This window comes from Selaginella moellendorffii, unplaced genomic scaffold (genome assembly GCF_000143415.4).
Source record: "Selaginella moellendorffii unplaced genomic scaffold, v1.0 SELMOscaffold_74, whole genome shotgun sequence".
NCBI classification, from domain to species: Eukaryota; Viridiplantae; Streptophyta; class Lycopodiopsida; order Selaginellales; family Selaginellaceae; genus Selaginella; species Selaginella moellendorffii.
This window is the reverse complement of record NW_003314335.1, coordinates 477980-502504: the sequence shown is the minus strand read 5'-3', so window position 1 is coordinate 502504 and position 24525 is coordinate 477980. Positions and strand designations below refer to the sequence as shown.

The 24525-nt window shown below is 48.0% G+C and overlaps 7 protein-coding genes and 3 long non-coding RNA genes across 12 annotated transcripts; 9 read left to right on the top strand and 1 right to left on the bottom strand.

Moving 5' to 3' along the window:
• Nucleotides 1–126: 126 nt before the first annotated feature.
• Nucleotides 127–1920, bottom strand: LOC112341042. The gene is made up of 4 exons (XM_024660432.1): nucleotides 1844–1920; nucleotides 947–1798; nucleotides 336–872; nucleotides 127–273 (listed from the first exon to the last, which is right to left on the bottom strand). Exons 2-4 carry the CDS (start codon nucleotides 1751–1753, stop codon nucleotides 190–192), a joined length of 1428 nt encoding a protein of 475 aa, XP_024516200.1. The 5' UTR covers nucleotides 1754–1798; nucleotides 1844–1920; the 3' UTR covers nucleotides 127–189.
• Nucleotides 1921–2039: 119 nt separating this feature from the next.
• Nucleotides 2040–3847, top strand: LOC9659342 (alcohol dehydrogenase). Its single transcript, XM_002986536.2, has 8 exons — nucleotides 2040–2340; nucleotides 2391–2526; nucleotides 2602–2671; nucleotides 2728–2821; nucleotides 2877–3090; nucleotides 3151–3292; nucleotides 3351–3521; nucleotides 3581–3847. Exons 1-8 carry the CDS (start codon nucleotides 2082–2084, stop codon nucleotides 3770–3772), a joined length of 1278 nt encoding a protein of 425 aa, XP_002986582.1. The 5' UTR covers nucleotides 2040–2081; the 3' UTR covers nucleotides 3773–3847.
• A 71-nt stretch (nucleotides 3848–3918) lies between these two features.
• On the top strand, nucleotides 3919–6555 carry LOC9659341 (T-complex protein 1 subunit alpha). Its single transcript, XM_002986535.2, has 17 exons — nucleotides 3919–3988; nucleotides 4056–4120; nucleotides 4177–4266; nucleotides 4324–4410; nucleotides 4466–4525; nucleotides 4580–4630; nucleotides 4690–4785; nucleotides 4833–4898; nucleotides 4946–5163; nucleotides 5229–5325; nucleotides 5378–5464; nucleotides 5520–5654; nucleotides 5713–5817; nucleotides 5865–5993; nucleotides 6054–6157; nucleotides 6224–6314; nucleotides 6369–6555. Exons 1-17 carry the CDS (start codon nucleotides 3919–3921, stop codon nucleotides 6450–6452), a joined length of 1635 nt encoding a protein of 544 aa, XP_002986581.1. The 3' UTR covers nucleotides 6453–6555.
• A 170-nt stretch (nucleotides 6556–6725) lies between these two features.
• On the top strand, nucleotides 6726–11470 carry LOC9659340 (probable myosin light chain kinase DDB_G0292624). Of its 3 annotated transcripts, none has more exons than XM_024660460.1 (16): nucleotides 6726–6931; nucleotides 6988–7005; nucleotides 7108–7302; nucleotides 7357–7392; nucleotides 7463–7498; nucleotides 7557–7592; nucleotides 7645–7698; nucleotides 7766–7798; nucleotides 7855–7987; nucleotides 8041–8073; nucleotides 8127–8263; nucleotides 8314–8606; nucleotides 8665–9030; nucleotides 9099–9231; nucleotides 9295–9462; nucleotides 9542–10018. In XM_024660460.1, the coding sequence occupies exons 1-11, from the start codon at nucleotides 6761–6763 to the stop codon at nucleotides 8234–8236; spliced, it is 855 nt and encodes a 284-aa protein (XP_024516228.1). In that variant the 5' UTR covers nucleotides 6726–6760; the 3' UTR covers nucleotides 8237–8263; nucleotides 8314–8606; nucleotides 8665–9030; nucleotides 9099–9231; nucleotides 9295–9462; nucleotides 9542–10018. The 3 variants fall into 3 exon arrangements, with proteins under 3 accessions (XP_024516228.1, XP_024516229.1, XP_024516227.1); XM_024660461.1 differs by having other exon boundaries at nucleotides 8041–8078; XM_024660459.1 differs by lacking the exons at nucleotides 6726–6931; nucleotides 6988–7005; nucleotides 7108–7302; ... (6 more) ...; nucleotides 8041–8073; nucleotides 8127–8263 and adding an exon at nucleotides 10136–11470 and having other exon boundaries at nucleotides 8318–8557; nucleotides 9542–9786; nucleotides 9836–10080.
• Nucleotides 11471–13690: 2220 nt separating this feature from the next.
• On the top strand, nucleotides 13691–14177 carry LOC112340987. The gene is made up of 2 exons (XR_002990393.1): nucleotides 13691–13962; nucleotides 14012–14177. It is a non-coding gene; the product is annotated as an uncharacterized LOC112340987 (long non-coding RNA).
• Nucleotides 14178–14184: 7 nt separating this feature from the next.
• LOC9659339 (calcium-dependent protein kinase) lies at nucleotides 14185–15646 on the top strand. The gene is made up of 2 exons (XM_002986533.2): nucleotides 14185–14256; nucleotides 14312–15646. The coding sequence occupies exon 2, from the start codon at nucleotides 14371–14373 to the stop codon at nucleotides 15508–15510; it is 1140 nt and encodes a 379-aa protein (XP_002986579.2). The 5' UTR covers nucleotides 14185–14256; nucleotides 14312–14370; the 3' UTR covers nucleotides 15511–15646.
• A 2220-nt stretch (nucleotides 15647–17866) lies between these two features.
• Nucleotides 17867–18353, top strand: LOC112340986. Its single transcript, XR_002990392.1, has 2 exons — nucleotides 17867–18138; nucleotides 18188–18353. It is a non-coding gene; the product is annotated as an uncharacterized LOC112340986 (long non-coding RNA).
• Nucleotides 18354–18360: 7 nt separating this feature from the next.
• On the top strand, nucleotides 18361–19822 carry LOC9659338 (calcium-dependent protein kinase). The gene is made up of 2 exons (XM_002986532.2): nucleotides 18361–18432; nucleotides 18488–19822. The coding sequence occupies exon 2, from the start codon at nucleotides 18547–18549 to the stop codon at nucleotides 19684–19686; it is 1140 nt and encodes a 379-aa protein (XP_002986578.2). The 5' UTR covers nucleotides 18361–18432; nucleotides 18488–18546; the 3' UTR covers nucleotides 19687–19822.
• Nucleotides 19823–22042: 2220 nt separating this feature from the next.
• On the top strand, nucleotides 22043–22529 carry LOC112341044. The gene is made up of 2 exons (XR_002990409.1): nucleotides 22043–22314; nucleotides 22364–22529. It is a non-coding gene; the product is annotated as an uncharacterized LOC112341044 (long non-coding RNA).
• A 7-nt stretch (nucleotides 22530–22536) lies between these two features.
• On the top strand, nucleotides 22537–23862 carry LOC9659336 (probable myosin light chain kinase DDB_G0282429). The gene is made up of 2 exons (XM_002986530.2): nucleotides 22537–22608; nucleotides 22664–23862. Exon 2 carries the CDS (start codon nucleotides 22723–22725, stop codon nucleotides 23860–23862), a length of 1140 nt encoding a protein of 379 aa, XP_002986576.2. The 5' UTR covers nucleotides 22537–22608; nucleotides 22664–22722.
• Nucleotides 23863–24525: the final 663 nt, after the last annotated feature.

Here is a 24525-nt window from a genome sequence, read left to right as displayed (position 1 = left end):
TCGATCTTTCCAGCATACCCAGCGTTCGATCGCCAAGCATGACTCCGGTGTAAAAACTGATCATATCAGCTCCAAAAGAGAAATCACACTCCCACCAGTCAAAATCTTCTGCCGGGACTGAAAGCCTTTGTAAATCTCTTGACTAAATTCCTTCTCAGCGAAATTTACAGTTTAGTCCCAAATCCTGAACTAGCTACACTGACGAATCTCTAGACGAACAACTCCTCCTCCCTCTCTCGATTCAAGAATCTTGCAGCACTGCCTCCTTGGTGCCTAGAATTTTTTTCCCAGATCATCAGCCAACTTTGATCGATATAGCAATGAAGAACACATACCTTGTACCACGATTCATCGCTTGCTTCCTTGTCCACTAAGATCGTCTCGACCCCAAGCAAGCTCGAGCAAGCCGCGGCCGCCGGCGCCTCACTCTTGACGTAATTGCTCACAGAGATTCCACTGCCATTGCTGCTGCTCTTCACGGATTCCATGTAGAACCTCACGGGCCTCTGGCAGAGATCCACCGGCAGGGCCCTCGTCTTGAACGGGAAGCTCAGCTCACTTCTCTCGCCATACCACCCCACGAAAGTTCTCAGCGGGAGCTCCAGGATCCTGGGAGAGATAAGTTCCTGGCTAACTTCTACGAGGTAGCCCCACGATACCTGGATCGAAAAGTTCCTGTGTCTGTCGTAGCAAATCGACTGCTGGAAGATCCCCGCCGGGTCGATCCTTGCCGCCGAGAAGAGGCGATTGATGGACTGCCGCTGCGTTGCATTGGGGAAGAGCGGATGGATGACGTTGAGATGGTGTAGAGAGAGCGCTGGAGCGATGGGATGAGCTGCTAGAAGCCCAGAAGCATCGCCCAAAACATCGAGCTGGAAGAACGAGCAGCAAAAGAACAAACTTTAGACGATCGAGGAAGAGAGAAACACGATTGAGAGAGTTTTACCTGGTGGAATCCGGGCTCTCGAGTGAGCTGCACGCCCAGCTCGGCCATGCAAGCCTGGATCCGATCATCGCTCCCGTAGAGAAAGTGGTACCTCTCGAGGCAATCGTCTTGCATCGCTGCGAGTGCCTCGGCCAGCGCGTAGCTTATCGCGAATCCCCCTCCTCCATAGGCCATGAAGGACGAGAAGCCTCTCACATTTTGGAGATGGTTCTCGGAGCTGGATCCCACGTAGAAGAACTTGGTGTGGTCATACTTGGCGAGCATGCGGGCGAGGTTGTCAACGAAGAAGACCGTGTCATCGTCGCCAAGAACGAACCATCTCACGCCGGGCAGCCCCATCCGAAACATCTCCGAGACGATCCTGGAGATCCGGATGGCGGATCGCCGCCCTCTCGGGAATGTGTACCTGAATCGCGCGGTGCTCTCCGAGATCCGGAGCTCCGGGAGCGAGGAATTGTCCCAGAAAGACTCGGCCAGCGGCGGCGGCTGATCCACGAAGACGAATCCGCGAGTCTGGCCGGGCCTCCACCACGCCTTGATGAAATCTTTCCTCCTCTCAAGAACGCTCGACGCCGCCCCGATCCCAAAGAGGATATTGCCCAGCCGCGTTTCTTGATCTTCTTGATCTTGATCTTGCCCTCGCTCGCGCCGGCGATCCATCGCTCGATCGTAGCTCGCATTGCTCGGCGGCGGACGCAGCTGCTGGATCAAGAAGCACACGGTGAAGATCGCGAGCGCGAGCTGGAAGATCGCCGGCAATCCCAGCGCTGGCCTCCATGCCCTGGATCCGGGCTCCTTGCCTTCCATCGACGAAGAAGAGATCCAAGAAATCCGGCGCAAGAACCTCGTAATCTGTGACAGCGATCGATCATCCAGCGTCGCGCAATCACGCAATACCTGTGATCGATGACTAGCTCCCGCGACAAATCCCTCATGATTGACGACGCCCGCGTGTGTAAATTCGTTCACGACTCTCCTCCTGTTTCTAGTGTAGGGCAAAAGTAATATAAAACAACGAATATTTCATTCCATCCAGTGAATATTCGTTCTCCAGATTATTTCAGTTAAAGGGATTCGATCCAAAGACCAATTTGGATAAGAAAGCGCCAGCTTCGATCCACACTGGAAGGAAGCAATGCTCCAAGGGCGCCAAGGGTTTAGATCGCTGCTCCTTAGGTTGTCAAATTTCCAGGGCTGCCGCTATGAATCCGGATCGGCAGTGGCGGCGCCAACGCTAGCGCCATCGCCTTCGCTCGATGGCCGAGAGTTCACAGCCGCCGGGACGGCGTCGACAATGAGAGCCGCGGTGCTGTGGGAGCCCGGCAAGCCGATGACGCTGGAGGATATGCAAATGCCTCGGCCGAAATTTGGAGAGGTGCTGCTCAAGACGAAAGGTATGTGGATTGTTTGGATCGATCGATCTAAATTTCCATGGATCGGGCAGCTTGTGGAGTTTGCCACTCGGATTTGCACATCATCAAGAAGGATCAGCCGTTCCCCTTGCCAGTAGTTCTCGGCCACGAAGTGACTGGAGAGATCGTGGAGCACGGTCCACACACGGATGCTGCTACACTACAAAGGTATTCTAGCGAAACTTAAAAGGGGTGACTCTTTTATTGTCAGTGATTCAGTGATTTTTAAGCTGCGAAATCCAGGCTCCCGATCGGTGCACGAGCAGTCGGAGCATTCATCATGCCTTGTGGAGGATGCTTCTACTGCGTCAAGGCAAGTGAAGAGTTTTAGCTAGAATTCCCTCAAAGTATTCTAACATGTAACTCCAGGGACAAGAAGATCTCTGCGAGACTTTCTTTAAGTATAGTAGAGGCAAAGGAGCTCTTTATGATGGACAGACTCGATTATTCATTGCGAGCAATGGTTTGAAAAAATCGCTTCTTTGCTCTCCTGATTTTCTTGGTTTTTTCTCGTGCAGGAAAGCCGATTCATATGTACAGCATGGGAGGCATGGCTGAGTATTGTGTAGTTCCCTCCAACGCATTAGCAGTCCTACCTTCTACTCTGCCTTACTCGGACGCAGCGATAATGGGATGTGCAGTTTTTACAGCTTATGGAGCCGTGAAGAATGCAGCCAACTTACGTGCTGGCGAAACCGTATCCGTGATTGGCATCGGTGGTGTTGGATCCAGGTTTGCTGCACAAAGAGAACTTATTTTTGTTCACGATGTTCTTAACAACGGTTGGAACAGCTGCTTGCAGTTAGCTCGAGCGTTTGGAGCTCGCCAAGTTATTGCAGTTGATGTCGATGACAAAAAGCTGGAGAACTCCAAGAAGTTTGGAGCAACACACACCGTGAACTCAGCCAAAGTAAATCCTGTGGAAGCTATCAAGGTAAATCAAGTTCTCAAGTATATTGTAAATGGTCGCTTACAGTCTTCCGTTCGTCCAGGAGCTCACCGGTGGAAGAGGAGTCGACGTTGCCATTGAAGCACTGGGAAAGCCAAAGACCTTCCAGCAAACAGCCATGAGCGTCCGCGATGGAGGCCGAGCTGTGATGGTCGGGCTCGCCTCGTTTGGAACTACGGCCGAATTCGACATGGTTCACGTTGTTCGTAGACAGGTATCTCAATCTCTGCGGTGGCTTGGATCCTCTTATCCAAATTTGTTTCGTTTATACAGGTGAGAATCATCGGTTCTTATGGAGCTCGAGCGAGACAAGATCTTCCAGAGCTCGTCACCCTCGCGGAGATTGGAGCCATCAATCTAAGCAGCGGGGTGACGCAGCGATGTGGTCTGGAAGAAGTGAACCAAACGTTTGATGCCTTGGACAGAGGACAAATCCTTGGCAGGGCCATAGTCGAATTTAATTAACCTTAACCTGGTACTTTGTAATAAACCATAATCTTGGAATATCCCTTTGCGCTTGAATTAAATTAATCTTAATCACTTAGTAAATAAGATTCCTGGAATATCCCTCTGTGCCCTAGTTTCTTTTTGAGCTTGTGACTGCGAGAGTGATGGCGCAGGTGCAGACGCTCGACATTTTCGGCGAGCGGCAGAGCGGCGCCGATGTGCGCACACAGAATGGTGAGATTCTTCGCGCTCTAGTGTGGGATTTCGGCCTTATGTACTGATTCTTTCTGGCGATCTTCAGTCACGGCTTGCGCGGCCGTTGCCAATATTGTGAAGAGCTCTCTGGGGCCAACCGGCCTTGACAAGGTCTGCTTCTTCTTTCTTAGTTTTCTTGAAAAAACGTTCTGTGATCTCCATCGCAGATGCTTGTAGACGATATTGGCGATGTTACAACGACGAACGATGGCGCGACCATCTTGAAAATGTTAGAAGTCGAGCATCCTGCTGCTAAGGTGGGTTCTAGTTCTTTCACTTTTATTTGCTGCAATGCTGATAGTTTAAATCATCAGGTTATGGTGGAACTAGCTGAGCTTCAAGACAAAGAAGTTGGAGATGGCACAACGTCTGTAGTTATTATTGCGGCAGAGCTCTTGAAGGTAAAAATGGCTCTCTCGTTCTTTTCTACTATGTGATAAAGCTTCTAAAATTCAGAGGGCCAACGATTTAGTTCGGAACAAAATCCATCCTACTTCTATCATTAGTGGATTCAGGGTATGTCACGATTGCGTTCTGTGCTGTGTAGATTTTCACAAGTGGAACGTGCAGCTTGCTATGCGTGAATCGTGCAAATATATCGAAGAGAGATTGTCCGTGAAGGTTAGAACTTTGCCATTCATTGCTATTGTGAGTCAGATCCTTTCAAGTTTTGGACGCAGGTCGAAAAACTTGGGAAGGAGTCGCTAATAAACTGCGCGAAAACAAGCATGTCGTCTAAGATTATTGGTACAGACAGTGACTTTTTCGCGAAAATGGTAAAGAACACTTTCATCGCGAGATCGATTAGTCAATTCTTTTCCAGGTCGTCGATGCTGTACAAGCTGTGAAGACTGTTAACGAGAAGGGGGAGACGAAATATCCCATTAAGGTTTGTCATTGCCCATTGCTGCAAATTCTGACGAATATTATTTCCAGTCTATTAACATCTTGAAAGCTCACGGAAAGAGCGGGAAGGATAGCTATCTGTTAAATGGGTATGCTCTCAATACCGGACGTGCTGCACAAGGCATGCCACAGCGGGTTTACCCGGCAAGAATTGCGTGTCTAGATGTCAACCTTCAAAAGTCCAAAATGCAAATGGGTGTGCAAGTTCTAGTCACCGATCCACGTGAGCTGGAGAAGATTCGGCAAAGGTAATAGCTCTTCTTTTTTTTTTTTTCTTTTTTGTTATCTGGTCTGACTTTTCTATCTTCTACAGGGAATCGGACATTACAAAAGAAAGGATTCAAAAGATTTTGAAGGCCGGTGCTAATGTCGTTCTCACTACGAAAGGAATAGATGATATGTCTTTAAAGGTATGGCTCAGCGATTCTCTTTTGAAACGAGACTAAGGATCTGTGATCTCAGTATTTTGTAGAAGCAGGAGCAATAGCTGTACGCCGTGTTCGGAAGGAGGACCTGCGGCATGTGGCCAAGGCAACTGGTGCTACAATGGTGGGATTGAGTATAATTTCAAGGAATTTACTGAAGCGAATCTCCATTCTATCAGGTTGTTACTCTGGCCGATATGGAAGGCGGCGAGTCATTTGACCCTTCTTACCTTGGTCATGCTGAAGAAGTAGCCGAGGAACATGTGGCCGATGATGATGTGATTATGGTTAAAGGAGCCAAGAGCACAAAAGCTGTGAGCCTTGTTATACTTCTCCTTTCGTGGTGCTAGAACTTCTGCTGTTTTGTGACAGGTCTCAATCATTCTCCGCGGTGCGAATGACTATATGCTCGATGAAATGGATCGGTCCATGCATGACGCGTTGAGTATTGTGAAGCGTACACTGGAATCTAGTGCGGTATGTGAACTTAGGACGTCTTTGTGTTTGTACTGACTACCTCGTAGGTCGTTGCTGGAGGTGGTGCTGTCGAGGCTGCATTGTCGGTGTACCTGGAAAATCTGGCCACAACTCTGGGATCGCGTGAGCAGCTGGCGATTGCGGAGTTTGCTGAAGCGCTCCTTGTGATTCCAAAGGTTTGTCTTAGAATGCGTGTTTGCTTGCCGCGATTAACGTTTCTATCTTTCCCCGTGAAGGTTTTGTCAGTGAATGCCGCCAAGGACTCAACAGAGCTGGTTGCCAAGCTCCGCGCGTACCACCACACTGCGCAGACCAAGCCCGACAAGCAGCACTACGCGGGGTAAGAAGCTTGCCATCCCAGGAACGCCGGCGATTCTTACAGCATTGTGTTCGTGCTTTTTTCCAGTTTTGGTTTGGATCTGCTGAAAGGAGCTGTGAGGAATAACCTGGAGGCGGGTGTTTTGGAGCCGGCAATGAGCAAGCTCAAGATCATACAGGTTAAATCCACTATATGTTTGTTTCTCGCTTCTGACCCCGCCGCCTCGATCCAGTTTGCCACCGAAGCCGCCATCACCATCTTGCGAATCGATGACATGGTGAAGCTCTACAAGGAAGACAACCAAGACGATGAGTGATGAGTTAGCCGACAATGGTTTTGTGTTGTGGAGGACCAAATTTTGCATTAACAGTGTAGTAGTTTTGTAATTTTAATAGTTGGACTGAAACTCTAGCTCTAAATTTTACCTTTAGCCTAACATAAATCACAAGAACTCTATTGTAATTATTGTAATTTGTTTTGTAATTAATTATTAGTCTAAGTTAACTAGCATCAGCTTAATTTAGTAAACCATGTTTCTATTACCTTTGCAAACTTAACTTTGCACGTTTAGGGTTTATGGCACCTTTAAGAGAACGAGATTCTAGGGTTTAGGAGATTTCCACGATGAGGCCGCAGCGGCAAGCGCGATCCAGCATTTCCTACGCCGAGAGCGTCTCTGACGACGACGATGAAGATTTCTCGGCGCTGCCCGTGAGAACCAGCACAAGGCGGCGGCCGGAGCGTGAGAGCAGAAGCTCGGCAGCAGCAGCAGCAGCAGCACACAAGAAGAAGAAGGTATGAGTCTGTGCGAGAGAGATTTTGGAGCTGTGGCGCTCATTCCTTTGTTCCAGGCGAGGCCAAATCCAAAGGTACTCACCCACACTCTGCTTCGTTTGGGTTTGCGTTTTCTCTTGTTTTTCCTTTTGCTTTGGAGAGAGGAAATTTATCCGCAGAATTTTATTTTTTTCCAGGAACGGGCAGAGGCAATGCAGCTTGAGCGGGCCATCAGAGAGTCACTCAATGATGTAGCGGTGGCCTCAGAGATCTCGACGGCCAATTTTGTTTCTTCGTCGCCCACAAATCCATCCATTGCGTTCCAGTGCTTGCTCGATGTTACTTACGAAGAAGGTCGCTCAAGAGCTTTTGAGCTACAAGAACCTGGCGAGGTATTCTTTCTTCGCTGATTTTGTTTCCTTCTCATTTAGAATGCTCGTTTCCAGGCAGCTGATGTAGGAGACCGCACGAAACAGTACGAGGTACTACTCTTTCGCCTTTTCTATTCTTTTGCTCCTTGACCGTGACAATTATGTGGTTTCTTGCTTGTAGCCAAGTGGTGCAGGAAATCTCACGAAACAGCCACAGGTGCCTCTCTTCGCGCTTTTTCCCTTTTATGCGTTTACTTTTGATTCTTCGTTTGCAGCCGGCTGATGTAGATGATCTTGCGAAAGTGCAAGAGGTGCCACTCGATTTTTCTATTTCTTGCACAATTTTTTAGAGTTTCTCTGCAGCCAACTATGGAAGAGGATATGGTTCACGAAGAAGATCGAGCGACGCATCAAGAAGTACGTAAGTTTTATCTGTTTTTCTTCTCGTTTCTAAATTCTGTCCTTGCTGGCGACTGGAGCCCAGGTAGAAGATATGCCAGACAGCACCAAACGTAGAGTAAGTTTTTGTGCTTTACTTCTTTGCTTTAAGGAAGTGTCTGTTTGATTGGAAAGGGCGAAAAGGAAGAGCAAGGGAACGGCACGAATGCTAGCAGACATCGCGCTTCTCCGAAGAGAATTAAAAAGCGGAGAATGAATGAAGGAGAAGATGTAAGTGCTTCTTTTGGAGTAGGCGAAACCGCAAAAGGTAAGCTCTTCTTTTTTCTTATCTTTGATCAGCGCCTCCCTGGAATGTGACAGTGAAGAAGCCTGAATGTTCCTCTGCAACTCCGGGTAAGGCATGTCGCTCGTTGATTGTTGCACAACACTCTCTTTCTTTTCTACAGACGAGCTCCTGCCTCCAGTACAATCCTCGACCACTCTATCACAGCGAAGAGTAGTGGGATTGTCCAGACGTTTCAGGCCACCGTCATTACACCCTTACTTGAACAGTTGAGCAGCGCATCCTTTTCCATCTTTAGAGGTACTCTCTCGGTTTCTACATTTTCCTTGATCTCACTGTGTCATCTATAGGATATCAAAGTGGTTCGTTGAGGATATTGGAAGTTTTCCACCAAAACTGAGACGGAGAAATTCGCCATGTTTAGTCGAGCTCATCACGAAAAGCTAAGTAGCGCTTTCCTCGAGTAATAGAATATCTTATCATAGTGCGTTTTTTTATCCCTCCTTTAAACTTGAAGATTCGTGTACCAGGGGGCTTTCTCAGTCTAGTATAGGCAATTCAGGAAATACTATTCGCATTTCACTCTGGTTACAGGTGCGTTGGCAAAGCTATAGCTCTTGCCTTAGGTGCTGTCGGTGCCAAAGTAAGGCTCTTGTTTTCAAAGACTTTTCTACAGTTCCTCTCATAACGCGTTTGTCTAGGAAGTTTGTGTTCGTGGAGGAATCGTCAACGTAACGCACGGAGCCGACGGTGAGGGGCAGCAAAGGCGTTGAGATGCGTTACAAAGTCATGTAAGAACTGGTAGATGACACGAGGAGGATCTCTTGAAGCCCATCCAGGTACATGGTTCTTTCCATTTCCATCCTCCCATCACTCAAACTTGTCTCCGGGAGGAAAATCTAATTGGAAAATCGGAGGTTCGAGCGGTTTTCACGAGTGGAAGTGGACGAGTGGCGTTATGCATGGTGACGGAAGGAAAGCTGACCAAAGGCTACAAGTGAGGGAAGAAAAGCGTGCATACTGGGAGCTTGAGCTCGCTTCGACGGGTAAAAGATGTCGCCAAAGAGGTATCTACGTTTATCTCTGCTCGCTACGTCCAATTCGATCATGGTTGCTTCTCTTGTCCAAGTTCCAGGTTTTGGAATGTTGTCGATGGGTTCAACGAGTGGCAAGAAGGCGACACCATACAGGCATGGAGAAGCAAAGAACTCGCGAGGACGCGTCCGCGACTCTCTAGCCAGCGAGAAGAAACGCTCGAAATCATAAAGGTTGGAACTTAAAGTTCCATTCTCTGCGATTGTGAGTGATATCGTTTTAAATTTTGGACACAGGTCGAAAAACTGGAGAAGACTCTAATCAACTGCTCGAAAACAAGCATGTCGTCCACAGACAGTGCCAAATCGGTAAAGAACATTCTCATTGCAAGATCGGCTATGTCGTCGATGCGGTCCAGCCTGCGAAGACTGTTAACGCGAGAGACAAAATATCCCACTAATGCGGTATGTGAGCTTTGGACGTGTGTGTGTGTGTTTTTTTTTTCTCGTGTCCCGACTGACTGCACGTTCATCATTTACCCAGCCAGCTCCCTGCCGTCTTCTCCCGCGCGCAGGCACCAAGAACAGCCACAAAGATTCTCGCGTCCTTGATCCAGCATGATGGAGAAAAGTTCCAGTGCCAAATCCTTTTCTCCACTCCGAGAACTTGGTGTCAAGGCTCCGTTGTCGGTGTAACTGGAAAATCTGGGCATGATTCCGAGAGCAGGCCACAACTCTGAGATTGCGTGAGCAGCTGGCGATTGCGGAGATTGCATTGTGATTCCACAGGTTTGTCTTGGAATGAGTCGATTAACGTTTTCCATCTTTCCTCGTGAAGGTTTTGTCAGTGAATGCCGCCAAGAACTCAACAGAGCTGGTTGCCAGGCTCACACTGCGCAGACCAAGCGCACCACACCGCGGGGAATGAAGCGCCGGCGATTCTCACAGCATTGTGTTGGTGGTTTGCTGCGAGCAATAGGATGCTCGCCGATTATTTGGAAACAAAAAGTATTTCCACCAAGTCACTAGGCACTTTGTTTAATGCTTTTATTCAGACGTATTGGATTCTTTTGAATAAGAAAGGTAAGAATTGTTTGTGGAAAAAGCGGTTTCACATTTCACAGCCCTTTTGGTATAGGAAATTATAAAAAAGGCAATTGCTACATCAAGGCTAGGGTTAAACAGACTTTCAAGGGGATGGCGCTTGACGAAGGTAAGCCTCAAGAAGAGGTGCTACTTGATGCACTTTGGAAGCTGAAGGAGCTCTACGAGCTACTCAAAATACCTCCCCCACAAGAGGAAGAAGCTGCTACACCGAGCACTGAATCGATGGAGGAGCACAGGAAATTGATGGACGAGCAGATGGCACTGGTGCGATCTATGGAGGCGATGGAGTTTAACCAGGCAAGCATGGGAGACTTGTTCTCGGTGGAAAAGGAGCTGGGTCAGGGAGGCCAATCAAGTGTCTACCAAATCAAACGCAAGAGCGACGGTCAATTGTTCGCTTGTAAATCAATTCGGGTCACTGACAATCTTGAAGACCAAGCGGAGTTAGAGATGAGAGTACTCACGAAACTCTCCAAGAGCACAGCAAAAAGTGGTGTGGTTCAACTAGTGGACGTTTTCAAAGAACAAGAATACCATCACCTTGTCATGGAGTTGTGCCAGTGCTCGCTGCGAGATGTGTTGAAGGACAAGGGGAGGCTGAGTGAGCACGAGGCAGCACTGGTGATGAAGAAAGTGGCCAGGACTGTGGGCGAAATGCACGACATGGGAATAGCTCATAGGGATATCAACACTGCCAACATCCTCCTAGGGATTAAGGAGAAATTTGACAGCATAAAGGTGGCTGACTTTGGAACGTGTTGGTTGAGCGAGGGGCCAGGCGTAAAGTTTAGGATGAGCGACCTTTCTGGGACACAGGCTTACAGCGCCCCAGAGATGGTGAATTCTGATGATGAGTATGATGAGATGGTAGATGTGTGGGGCGTGGGCATTGTCTTGTATGAGATATTGTCGGGGCAGTTTGCATTCTGGGTGGGGAGGAAGGAAGTGCCGGTGACCTCCCTTGACTGGACGGATGTGAGCGAGGAAGCCAAAGATCTCATTCTCCAGCTGCTCCACTTGGACCCGAGAAAGAGGCTGCCAATCCATGAGATTGAGAAGCATCCATGGGTCGTCAAGCATTCTGCTGTACAGCAGGAATTGTGTCTGGAGATGGATTTGAAGCCGGGCTTGAAGCGAAGGCGAGGTGATCAGGAAGAAGCAGAGGAAAGTCTTGTGGCAAAGAAGGTGCGGCTTTGGAGCATAAGTTGCCTTGACAGTTTTGGAGAATGAGAATGCCATCCGAGGAGCACTACGAGCGTCTGTTGGACATGTCTGGTCGGGCCGAAAGAAATTCTATCCCAGCCACGTTGTACGGGGGAATTTTCTTGCCTTCAAGAACGAAAAAGAGAGAAAAGAATTCCTACCATACAAAATAAATGTTACCAGAAGAATTTCTACTCTGGGTATCGCTCTAGGCTTTTTGACGAGATGCACTGGCCATGCATTTCTGTGAGCTGCATTTTTGTTTTCTTGTTTGCCCCTGATCGATCGATGCCCCAGACGATATGCTCAAGCACGGCAAGAGCGACAAAGATTAGTGCGAGACTTTTTCTAAGAAGACTTACTCGTAGGTTCGGGCACTACACCATCCACTGGGAGATCGGTGCCGGCGAAGGCACCAAATCTGGATTGTGAAATCCTGTGAGTGCCTATTGTTGGAATCAGCTCTGCGATTGTGGACATGTCTTGCAACACAAATGGCTCTTCGCTCGATCGAAGGTTGTCTTTTAGATTGCTTCTATACATTCGTGAAACCGTGACGCTATGACAGGAGCTCCACTATACATGGCTCCCTAGAGCAGACTCTTGGTGTGACATTGTAAAGTTCTGTTTGTTTTACATTGACGCGCATTGTCATGAGCAGGAATGAACTCTATGTTGGCCAGCCTCCTTTTTACTCTAACTCTGTTTACAGGAGGTAATTATTGCGATTTTGTTATAACTTTAGCTATCGCTGTCGAGCAGGATCCACCTGATGCTCTCAAAAGTTTTTTGAAAGGGCTCTTTAACAAGGTTCGCTTACCGCAGGATCCAACAAAAACGTTCATAGGTTTCTGAATGGACTGAATTGACATCTGACGAAATAGCAGCACGGGTAAGATATTGCTAAAAAGTGGCCATAATTGACAAATGTGAGGAGCTGCGACTACATTCGAAAGAGGATGTGATGCTGCCTGGAAATATTGTGCTAGCATCACGGGCTAACGGCTAACGGCTAACGTAACGATCGTGCACTACACAAGGTGGAGCCAGCTCCTACCAAAAGACCAGAATCAGTGCCGTGTCCATCTAATGTCAGTCCTAGTCAGGCGTGCACAGCTCCTCTCGATAATGCTGGTAATGCTTCCATCGCTATAACAATTTTTCGTTGTCCTTCTGCAGAAGTTTCCGTGACTTGATAAGAGCTTTCTCGCGTGCCAATGCTGTTTGCCCAGACCGATGTGCTTTTGCTCAAAATTTGAAGTAAAATAAGTGAAGGAGCTGCAGCAAAGTACTACTATCGGAGCTTTTGTTACATAGTGACCAAGCAAGTGGGGGACTACTAAACCATTGCGTGCCTTATTTGGCGCAGGAGCTGTATCACAAAGAGCGTTTCAGATTGATATGCATTTGTGGACGTCTTGACCAGCTTCCGGAGAAGCATGTAGGCAATGTGGGTGTGGCCTAAATCTTTTGACTGGTAAAGAAGCTCATCCTCAAGTTAATTCTGAGAGGCTGGACAGAAAGCTAAGAACGACAGTAACAAGTTGTCCAATTGGCATGTATACACTTGAAGGTGTTCAGGCTGGCCTCTTACATTCGCTCTACGTTGTCTTCTACACTTTAGGTGTGTTTGTTGATTTTTTTCTGTTGATAGTTGTTTGTTTCAAGATTCTTTTAACCTGGTACATACTTTAGCCAATTGTCCACTGGTATCTCAGTTAAAAAGATCGTGCTTCGAATCAAACTCCAGGTGGTGCTGACGGCACTGTGGTTGCTGCGATATTCAGCATGCTATCTGAGTATTTGGCGAGCAGTCAGGGAGGTGGCAACAAAGGTTCTGGTATTGACGGCGGTCTTTTCTTTCACACTTGCGGCTATTGCTCACGGGTTGGCAGCACAGGGAAGACTGAGCTTGTCATCGATGCTTACAACGTCAGTTCCTACAGTAGCTGAGCGACCTCGCTCAGCTGCTGTGGGCAGCGATTCTTATGCTGGAAAAGAAATGCAGACCGTTCCTCCGTGATCTCGGATGCAAGGAAGTTCGTTGCCATGGTTTGGAAAGCTCTCTGGGCCTTCTTAGCCATGGCGACGACAGGTTTGCATGGGAAAAGAACATCTCTATCTAGGAAGCACTCCAAAGACAGCGAATGACTGCTCCGAACTGAAGCCTTTGAAGGTGGTGGGATTATCTCCCTCCCGGCGTCTTATATGCAATTTCAGCTCTCGAAGCGGCATTTAACGCAGCTGCAAGTTTGGGAAGGATACAACGGGGCTTTTCACCATACTTATCAACGCCATCATGTCCCTGTACTGGCAGCTTCTGCACGAGGTCTCGGAGCTTTGGACGTGTGTGTGTGTGTGTTTTTTTTTTCTCGTGTCCCGACTGACTGCACGTTCATCATTTACCCAGCCAGCTCCCTGCCGTCTTCTCCCGCGCGCAGGCACCAAGAACAGCCACAAAGATTCTCGCGTCCTTGATCCAGCATGATGGAGAAAAGTTCCAGTGCCAAATCCTTTTCTCCACTCCGAGAACTTGGTGTCAAGGCTCCGTTGTCGGTGTAACTGGAAAATCTGGGCATGATTCCGAGAGCAGGCCACAACTCTGAGATTGCGTGAGCAGCTGGCGATTGCGGAGATTGCATTGTGATTCCACAGGTTTGTCTTGGAATGAGTCGATTAACGTTTTCCATCTTTCCTCGTGAAGGTTTTGTCAGTGAATGCCGCCAAGAACTCAACAGAGCTGGTTGCCAGGCTCACACTGCGCAGACCAAGCGCACCACACCGCGGGGAATGAAGCGCCGGCGATTTTCACAGCATTGTGTTGGTGGTTTGCTGCGAGCAATAGGATGCTCGCCGATTATTTGGAAACAGAAAGTATTTCCACCAAGTCACTAGGCACTTTGTTTAATGCTTTTATTCAGACGTATTGGATTCTTTTGAATAAGAAAGGTAAGAATTGTTTGTGGAAAAAGCGGTTTCACATTTCACAGCCCTTTTGGTATAGGAAATTATAAAAAAGGCAATTGCTACATCAAGGCTAGGGTTAAACAGACTTTCAAGGGGATGGCGCTTGACGAAGGTAAGCCTCAAGAAGAGGTGCTACTTGATGCACTTTGGAAGCTGAAGGAGCTCTACGAGCTACTCAAAATACCTCCCCCACAAGAGGAAGAAGCTGCTACACCGAGCACTGAATCGATGGAGGAGCACAGGAAATTGATGGACGAGCAGATGGCACTGGTGCGATCTATGGAGGCGATGGAGTTTAACCAGGCAAGCATGGGAGACTTGTTCTCGGTGGAAAAGGAGCTGGGTCAGGGAGGCCAATCAAGTGTCTACCAAATCAAACGCAAGAGCGACGGTCAATTGTTCGCTTGTAAATCAATTCGGGTCACTGACAATCTTGAAGACCAAGCGGAGTTAGAGATGAGAGTACTCACGAAACTCTCCAAGAGCACAGCAAAAAGTGGTGTGGTTCAACTAGTGGACGTTTTCAAAGAACAAGAATACCATCACCTTGTCATGGAGTTGTGCCAGTGCTCGCTGCGAGATGTGTTGAAGGACAAGGGGAGGCTGAGTGAGCACGAGGCAGCACTGGTGATGAAGAAAGTGGCCAGGACTGTGGGCGAAATGCACGACATGGGAATAGCTCATAGGGATATCAACACTGCCAACATCCTCCTAGGGATTAAGGAGAAATTTGACAGCATAAAGGTGGCTGACTTTGGAACGTGTTGGTTGAGCGAGGGGCCAGGCGTAAAGTTTAGGATGAGCGACCTTTCTGGGACACAGGCTTACAGCGCCCCAGAGATGGTGAATTCTGATGATGAGTATGATGAGATGGTAGATGTGTGGGGCGTGGGCATTGTCTTGTATGAGATATTGTCGGGGCAGTTTGCATTCTGGGTGGGGAGGAAGGAAGTGCCGGTGACCTCCCTTGACTGGACGGATGTGAGCGAGGAAGCCAAAGATCTCATTCTCCAGCTGCTCCACTTGGACCCGAGAAAGAGGCTGCCAATCCATGAGATTGAGAAGCATCCATGGGTCGTCAAGCATTCTGCTGTACAGCAGGAATTGTGTCTGGAGATGGATTTGAAGCCGGGCTTGAAGCGAAGGCGAGGTGATCAGGAAGAAGCAGAGGAAAGTCTTGTGGCAAAGAAGGTGCGGCTTTGGAGCATAAGTTGCCTTGACAGTTTTGGAGAATGAGAATGCCATCCGAGGAGCACTACGAGCGTCTGTTGGACATGTCTGGTCGGGCCGAAAGAAATTCTATCCCAGCCACGTTGTACGGGGGAATTTTCTTGCCTTCAAGAACGAAAAAGAGAGAAAAGAATTCCTACCATACAAAATAAATGTTACCAGAAGAATTTCTACTCTGGGTATCGCTCTAGGCTTTTTGACGAGATGCACTGGCCATGCATTTCTGTGAGCTGCATTTTTGTTTTCTTGTTTGCCCCTGATCGATCGATGCCCCAGACGATATGCTCAAGCACGGCAAGAGCGACAAAGATTAGTGCGAGACTTTTTCTAAGAAGACTTACTCGTAGGTTCGGGCACTACACCATCCACTGGGAGATCGGTGCCGGCGAAGGCACCAAATCTGGATTGTGAAATCCTGTGAGTGCCTATTGTTGGAATCAGCTCTGCGATTGTGGACATGTCTTGCAACACAAATGGCTCTTCGCTCGATCGAAGGTTGTCTTTTAGATTGCTTCTATACATTCGTGAAACCGTGACGCTATGACAGGAGCTCCACTATACATGGCTCCCTAGAGCAGACTCTTGGTGTGACATTGTAAAGTTCTGTTTGTTTTACATTGACGCGCATTGTCATGAGCAGGAATGAACTCTATGTTGGCCAGCCTCCTTTTTACTCTAACTCTGTTTACAGGAGGTAATTATTGCGATTTTGTTATAACTTTAGCTATCGCTGTCGAGCAGGATCCACCTGATGCTCTCAAAAGTTTTTTGAAAGGGCTCTTTAACAAGGTTCGCTTACCGCAGGATCCAACAAAAACGTTCATAGGTTTCTGAATGGACTGAATTGACATCTGACGAAATAGCAGCACGGGTAAGATATTGCTAAAAAGTGGCCATAATTGACAAATGTGAGGAGCTGCGACTACATTCGAAAGAGGATGTGATGCTGCCTGGAAATATTGTGCTAGCATCACGGGCTAACGGCTAACGGCTAACGTAACGATCGTGCACTACACAAGGTGGAGCCAGCTCCTACCAAAAGACCAGAATCAGTGCCGTGTCCATCTAATGTCAGTCCTAGTCAGGCGTGCACAGCTCCTCTCGATAATGCTGGTAATGCTTCCATCGCTATAACAATTTTTCGTTGTCCTTCTGCAGAAGTTTCCGTGACTTGATAAGAGCTTTCTCGCGTGCCAATGCTGTTTGCCCAGACCGATGTGCTTTTGCTCAAAATTTGAAGTAAAATAAGTGAAGGAGCTGCAGCAAAGTACTACTATCGGAGCTTTTGTTACATAGTGAGCAAGCAAGTGGGGGACTACTAAACCATTGCGTGCCTTATTTGGCGCAGGAGCTGTATCACAAAGAGCGTTTCAGATTGATATGCATTTGTGGACGTCTTGACCAGCTTCCGGAGAAGCATGTAGGCAATGTGGGTGTGGCCTAAATCTTTTGACTGGTAAAGAAGCTCATCCTCAAGTTAATTCTGAGAGGCTGGACAGAAAGCTAAGAACGACAGTAACAAGTTGTCCAATTGGCATGTATACACTTGAAGGTGTTCAGGCTGGCCTCTTACATTCGCTCTACGTTGTCTTCTACACTTTAGGTGTGTTTGTTGATTTTTTTCTGTTGATAGTTGTTTGTTTCAAGATTCTTTTAACCTGGTACATACTTTAGCCAATTGTCCACTGGTATCTCAGTTAAAAAGATCGTGCTTCGAATCAAACTCCAGGTGGTGCTGACGGCACTGTGGTTGCTGCGATATTCAGCATGCTATCTGAGTATTTGGCGAGCAGTCAGGGAGGTGGCAACAAAGGTTCTGGTATTGACGGCGGTCTTTTCTTTCACACTTGCGGCTATTGCTCACGGGTTGGCAGCACAAGGAAGACTGAGCTTGTCATCGATGCTTACAACGTCAGTTCCTACAGTAGCTGAGCGACCTCGCTCAGCTGCTGTGGGCAGCGATTCTTATGCTGGAAAAGAAATGCAGACCGTTCCTCCGTGATCTCGGATGCAAGGAAGTTCGTTGCCATGGTTTGGAAAGCTCTCTGGGCCTTCTTAGCCATGGCGACGACAGGTTTGCATGGGAAAAGAACATCTCTATCTAGGAAGCACTCCAAAGACAGCGAATGACTGCTCCGAACTGAAGCCTTTGAAGGTGGTGGGATTATCTCCCTCCCGGCGTCTTATATGCAATTTCAGCTCTCGAAGCGGCATTTAACGCAGCTGCAAGTTTGGGAAGGATACAACGGGGCTTTTCACCATACTTATCAACGCCATCATGTCCCTGTACTGGCAGCTTCTGCACGAGGTCTCGGAGCTTTGGACGTGTGTGTGTGTGTGTTTTTTTTTTCTCGTGTCCCGACTGACTGCACGTTCATCATTTACCCAGCCAGCTCCCTGCCGTCTTCTCCCGCGCGCAGGCACCAAGAACAGCCACAAAGATTCTCGCGTCCTTGATCCAGCATGATGGAGAAAAGTTCCAGTGCCAAATCCTTTTCTCCACTCCGAGAACTTGGTGTCAAGGCTCCGTTGTCGGTGTAACTGGAAAATCTGGGCATGATTCCGAGAGCAGGCCACAACTCTGAGATTGCGTGAGCAGCTGGCGATTGCGGAGATTGCATTGTGATTCCACAGGTTTGTCTTGGAATGAGTCGATTAACGTTTTCCATCTTTCCTCGTGAAGGTTTTGTCAGTGAATGCCGCCAAGAACTCAACAGAGCTGGTTGCCAGGCTCACACTGCGCAGACCAAGCGCACCACACCGCGGGGAATGAAGCGCCGGCGATTTTCACAGCATTGTGTTGGTGGTTTGCTGCGAGCAATAGGATGCTCGCCGATTATTTGGAAACAGAAAGTATTTCCACCAAGTCACTAGGCACTTTGTTTAATGCTTTTATTCAGACGTATTGGATTCTTTTGAATAAGAAAGGTAAGAATTGTTTGTGGAAAAAGCGGTTTCACATTTCACAGCCCTTTTGGTATAGGAAATTATAAAAAAGGCAATTGCTACATCAAGGCTAGGGTTAAACAGACTTTCAAGGGGATGGCGCTTGACGAAGGTAAGCCTCAAGAAGAGGTGCTACTTGATGCACTTTGGAAGCTGAAGGAGCTCTACGAGCTACTCAAAATACCTCCCCCACAAGAGGAAGAAGCTGCTACACCGAGCACTGAATCGATGGAGGAGCACAGGAAATTGATGGACGAGCAGATGGCACTGGTGCGATCTATGGAGGCGATGGAGTTTAACCAGGCAAGCATGGGAGACTTGTTCTCGGTGGAAAAGGAGCTGGGTCAGGGAGGCCAATCAAGTGTCTACCAAATCAAACGCAAGAGCGACGGTCAATTGTTCGCTTGTAAATCAATTCGGGTCACTGACAATCTTGAAGACCAAGCGGAGTTAGAGATGAGAGTACTCACGAAACTCTCCAAGAGCACAGCAAAAAGTGGTGTGGTTCAACTAGTGGACGTTTTCAAAGAACAAGAATACCATCACCTTGTCATGGAGTTGTGCCAGTGCTCGCTGCGAGATGTGTTGAAGGACAAGGGGAGGCTGAGTGAGCACGAGGCAGCACTGGTGATGAAGAAAGTGGCCAGGACTGTGGGCGAAATGCACGACATGGGAATAGCTCATAGGGATATCAACACTGCCAACATCCTCCTAGGGATTAAGGAGAAATTTGACAGCATAAAGGTGGCTGACTTTGGAACGTGTTGGTTGAGCGAGGGGCCAGGCGTAAAGTTTAGGATGAGCGACCTTTCTGGGACACAGGCTTACAGCGCCCCAGAGATGGTGAATTCTGATGATGAGTATGATGAGATGGTAGATGTGTGGGGCGTGGGCATTGTCTTGTATGAGATATTGTCGGGGCAGTTTGCATTCTGGGTGGGGAGGAAGGAAGTGCCGGTGACCTCCCTTGACTGGACGGATGTGAGCGAGGAAGCCAAAGATCTCATTCTCCAGCTGCTCCACTTGGACCCGAGAAAGAGGCTGCCAATCCATGAGATTGAGAAGCATCCATGGGTCGTCAAGCATTCTGCTGTACAGCAGGAATTGTGTCTGGAGATGGATTTGAAGCCGGGCTTGAAGCGAAGGCGAGGTGATCAGGAAGAAGCAGAGGAAAGTCTTGTGGCAAAGAAGGTGCGGCTTTGGAGCATAAGTTGCCTTGACAGTTTTGGAGAATGAGAATGCCATCCGAGGAGCACTACGAGCGTCTGTTGGACATGTCTGGTCGGGCCGAAAGAAATTCTATCCCAGCCACGTTGTACGGGGGAATTTTCTTGCCTTCAAGAACGAAAAAGAGAGAAAAGAATTCCTACCATACAAAATAAATGTTACCAGAAGAATTTCTACTCTGGGTATCGCTCTAGGCTTTTTGACGAGATGCACTGGCCATGCATTTCTGTGAGCTGCATTTTTGTTTTCTTGTTTGCCCCTGATCGATCGATGCCCCAGACGATATGCTCAAGCACGGCAAGAGCGACAAAGATTAGTGCGAGACTTTTTCTAAGAAGACTTACTCGTAGGTTCGGGCACTACACCATCCACTGGGAGATCGGTGCCGGCGAAGGCACCAAATCTGGATTGTGAAATCCTGTGAGTGCCTATTGTTGGAATCAGCTCTGCGATTGTGGACATGTCTTGCAACACAAATGGCTCTTCGCTCGATCGAAGGTTGTCTTTTAGATTGCTTCTATACATTCGTGAAACCGTGACGCTATGACAGGAGCTCCACTATACATGGCTCCCTAGAGCAGACTCTTGGTGTGACATTGTAAAGTTCTGTTTGTTTTACATTGACGCGCATTGTCATGAGCAGGAATGAACTCTATGTTGGCCAGCCTCCTTTTTACTCTAACTCTGTTTACAGGAGGTAATTGTTGCGATTTTGTTATAACTTTAGCTATCGCTGTCGAGCAGGATCCACCTGATGCTCTCAAAAGTTTTTTGAAAGGGCTCTTTAACAAGGTTCGCTTACCGCAGGATCCAACAAAAACGTTCATAGGTTTCTGAATGGACTGAATTGACATCTGACGAAATAGCAGCACGGGTAAGATATTGCTAAAAAGTGGCCATAATTGACAAATGTGAGGAGCTGCGACTACATTCGAAAGAGGATGTGATGCTGCCTGGAAATATTGTGCTAGCATCACGGGCTAACGGCTAACGGCTAACGTAACGATCGTGCACTACACAAGGTGGAGCCAGCTCCTACCAAAAGACCAGAATCAGTGCCGTGTCCATCTAATGTCAGTCCTAGTCAGGCGTGCACAGCTCCTCTCGATAATGCTGGTAATGCTTCCATCGCTATAACAATTTTTCGTTGTCCTTCTGCAGAAGTTTCCGTGACTTGATAAGAGCTTTCTCGCGTGCCAATGCTGTTTGCCCAGACCGATGTGCTTTTGCTCAAAATTTGAAGTAAAATAAGTGAAGGAGCTGCAGCAAAGTACTACTATCGGAGCTTTTGTTACATAGTGAGCAAGCAAGTGGGGGACTACTAAACCATTGCGTGCCTTATTTGGCGCAGGAGCTGTATCACAAAGAGCGTTTCAGATTGATATGCATTTGTGGACGTCTTGACCAGCTTCCGGAGAAGCATGTAGGCAATGTGGGTGTGGCCTAAATCTTTTGACTGGTAAAGAAGCTCATCCTCAAGTTAATTCTGAGAGGCTGGACAGAAAGCTAAGAACGACAGTAACAAGTTGTCCAATTGGCATGTATACACTTGAAGGTGTTCAGGCTGGCCTCTTACATTCGCTCTACGTTGTCTTCTACACTTTAGGTGTGTTTGTTGATTTTTTTCTGTTGATAGTTGTTTGTTTCAAGATTCTTTTAACCTGGTACATACTTTAGCCAATTGTCCACTGGTATCTCAGTTAAAAAGATCGTGCTTCGAATCAAACTCCAGGTGGTGCTGACGGCACTGTGGTTGCTGCGATATTCAGCATGCTATCTGAGTATTTGGCGAGCAGTCAGGGAGGTGGCAACAAAGGTTCTGGTATTGACGGCGGTCTTTTCTTTCACACTTGCGGCTATTGCTCACGGGTTGGCAGCACAAGGAAGACTGAGCTTGTCATCGATGCTTACAACGTCAGTTCCTACAGTAGCTGAGCGACCTCGCTCAGCTGCTGTGGGCAGCGATTCTTATGCTGGAAAAGAAATGCAGACCGTTCCTCCGTGATCTCGGATGCAAGGAAGTTCGTTGCCATGGTTTGGAAAGCTCTCTGGGCCTTCTTAGCCATGGCGACGACAGGTTTGCATGGGAAAAGAACATCTCTATCTAGGAAGCACTCCAAAGACAGCGAATGACTGCTCCGAACTGAAGCCTTTGAAGGTGGTGGGATTATCTCCCTCCCGGCGTCTTATATGCAATTTCAGCTCTCGAAGCGGCATTTAACGCAGCTGCAAGTTTGGGAAGGATACAACGGGGCTTTTCACCACACTTATCAACGCCATCATGTCCCTGTACTGGCAGCTTCTGCACGAGGTCTCGGAGCTTTGGACGTGTGTGTGTGTGTGTTTTTTTTTTCTCGTGTCCCGACTGACTGCACGTTCATCATTTACCCAGCCAGCTCCCTGCCGTCTTCTCCCGCGCGCAGGCACCAAGAACAGCCACAAAGATTCTCGCGTCCTTGATCCAGCATGATGGAGAAAAGTTCCAGTGCCAAATCCTTTTCTCCACTCCGAGAACTTGGTGTCAAGGCTCCGTTGTCGGTGTAACTGGAAAATCTGGGCATGATTCCGAGAGCAGGCCACAACTCTGAGATTGCGTGAGCAGCTGGCGATTGCGGAGATTGCATTGTGATTCCACAGGTTTGTCTTGGAATGAGTCGATTAACGTTTTCCATCTTTCCTCGTGAAGGTTTTGTCAGTGAATGCCGCCAAGAACTCAACAGAGCTGGTTGCCAGGCTCACACTGCGCAGACCAAGCGCACCACACCGCGGGGAATGAAGCGCCGGCGATTTTCACAGCATTGTGTTGGTGGTTTGCTGCGAGCAATAGGATGCTCGCCGATTATTTGGAAACAGAAAGTATTTCCACCAAGTCACTAGGCACTTTGTTTAATGCTTTTATTCAGACGTATTGGATTCTTTTGAATAAGAAAGGTAAGAATTGTTTGTGGAAAAAGCGGTTTCACATTTCACAGCCCTTTTGGTATAGGAAATTATAAAAAAGGCAATTGCTACATCAAGGCTAGGGTTAAACAGACTTTCAAGGGGATGGCGCTTGACGAAGGTAAGCCTCAAGAAGAGGTGCTACTTGATGCACTTTGGAAGCTGAAGGAGCTCTACGAGCTACTCAAAATACCTCCCCCACAAGACGAAGAAGCTGCTACACCGAGCACTGAATCGATGGAGGAGCACAGGAAATTGATGGACGAGCAGATGGCACTGGTGCGATCTATGGAGGCGATGGAGTTTAACCAGGCAAGCATGGGAGACTTGTTCTCGGTGGAAAAGGAGCTGGGTCAGGGAGGCCAATCAAGTGTCTGCCAAATCAAACGCAAGAGCGACGGTCAATTGTTCGCTTGTAAATCAATTCGAGTCACCGACAATCTTGAAGACCAAGCGGAGTTGGAGATGAGAGTACTCACGAAACTCTCCAAGAGCACAGCAAAAAGTGGTGTGGTTCAACTAGTGGACGTTTTCAAAGAACAAGAATACTATCACCTTGTCATGGAGTTGTGCCAGTGCTCGCTGCGAGATGTGTTGAAGGACAAGGGGAGGCTGAGTGAGCACGAGGCAGCACTGGTGATAAAGAAAGTGGCCAGGACTGTGGGCGAAATGCACGACATGGGAATAGCTCATAGGGATATCAACACTGCCAACATCCTCCTAGGGATTAAGGAGAAATTTGACAGCATAAAGGTGGCTGACTTTGGAACGTGTTGGTTGAGCGAGGGGCCAGGCGTAAAGTTTAGGATGAGCGACCTTTCTGGGACACAGGCTTACAGCGCCCCAGAGATGGTGAATTCTGATGATGAGTATGATGAGATGGTAGATGTGTGGGGCGTGGGCATTGTCTTGTATGAGATATTGTCGGGGCAGTTTGCATTCTGGGTGGGGAGGAAGGAAGTGCCGGTGACCTCCCTTGACTGGACGGATGTGAGCGAGGAAGCCAAAGATCTCATTCTCCAGCTGCTCCACTTGGACCCGAGAAAGAGGCTGCCAATCCATGAGATTGAGAAGCATCCATGGGTCGTCAAGCATTCTGCTGTACAGCAGGAATTGTGTCTGGAGATGGATTTGAAGCCGGGCTTGAAGCGAAGGCGAGGTGATCAGGAAGAAGCAGAGGAAAGTCTTGTGGCAAAGAAGGTGCGGCTTTGGAGCATAAGTTGCCTTGACAGTTTTGGAGAATGAGAATGCCATCCGAGGAGCACTACGAGCGTCTGTTGGACATGTCTGGTCGGGCCGAAAGAAATTCTATCCCAGCCACGTTGTACGGGGGAATTTTCTTGCCTTCAAGAACGAAAAAGAGAGAAAAGAATTCCTACCATACAAAATAAATGTTACCAGAAGAATTTCTACTCTGGGTATCGCTCTAGGCTTTTTGACGAGATGCACTGGCCATGCATTTCTGTGAGCTGCATTTTTGTTTTCTTGTTTGCCCCTGATCGATCGATGCCCCAGACGATATGCTCAAGCACGGCAAGAGCGACAAAGATTAGTGCGAGACTTTTTCTAAGAAGACTTACTCGTAGGTTCGGGCACTACACCATCCACTGGGAGATCGGTGCCGGTGAAGGCACCACTTCTGGATTGTGAAATGCTGTGAGTGTCTATTGTTGGAATCAGCTCTGCGATTGTGGACATGTCTTGCAACACAAATGGTTCTTCGCTCGATCGAAGGTTGTCTTTTAGATTGCTTCTATACATTCGTGAAACCGTGACGCTGTGACAGGAGCTCCACTATACATGGCTCCCTAGAGCAGACTCTTGGTGTGATATTGTAAAGTTCTGTTTGTTTTACATTGACGCGCATTGTCATGAGCAGGAATGAACTCTATGTTGGCCAGTCTCCTT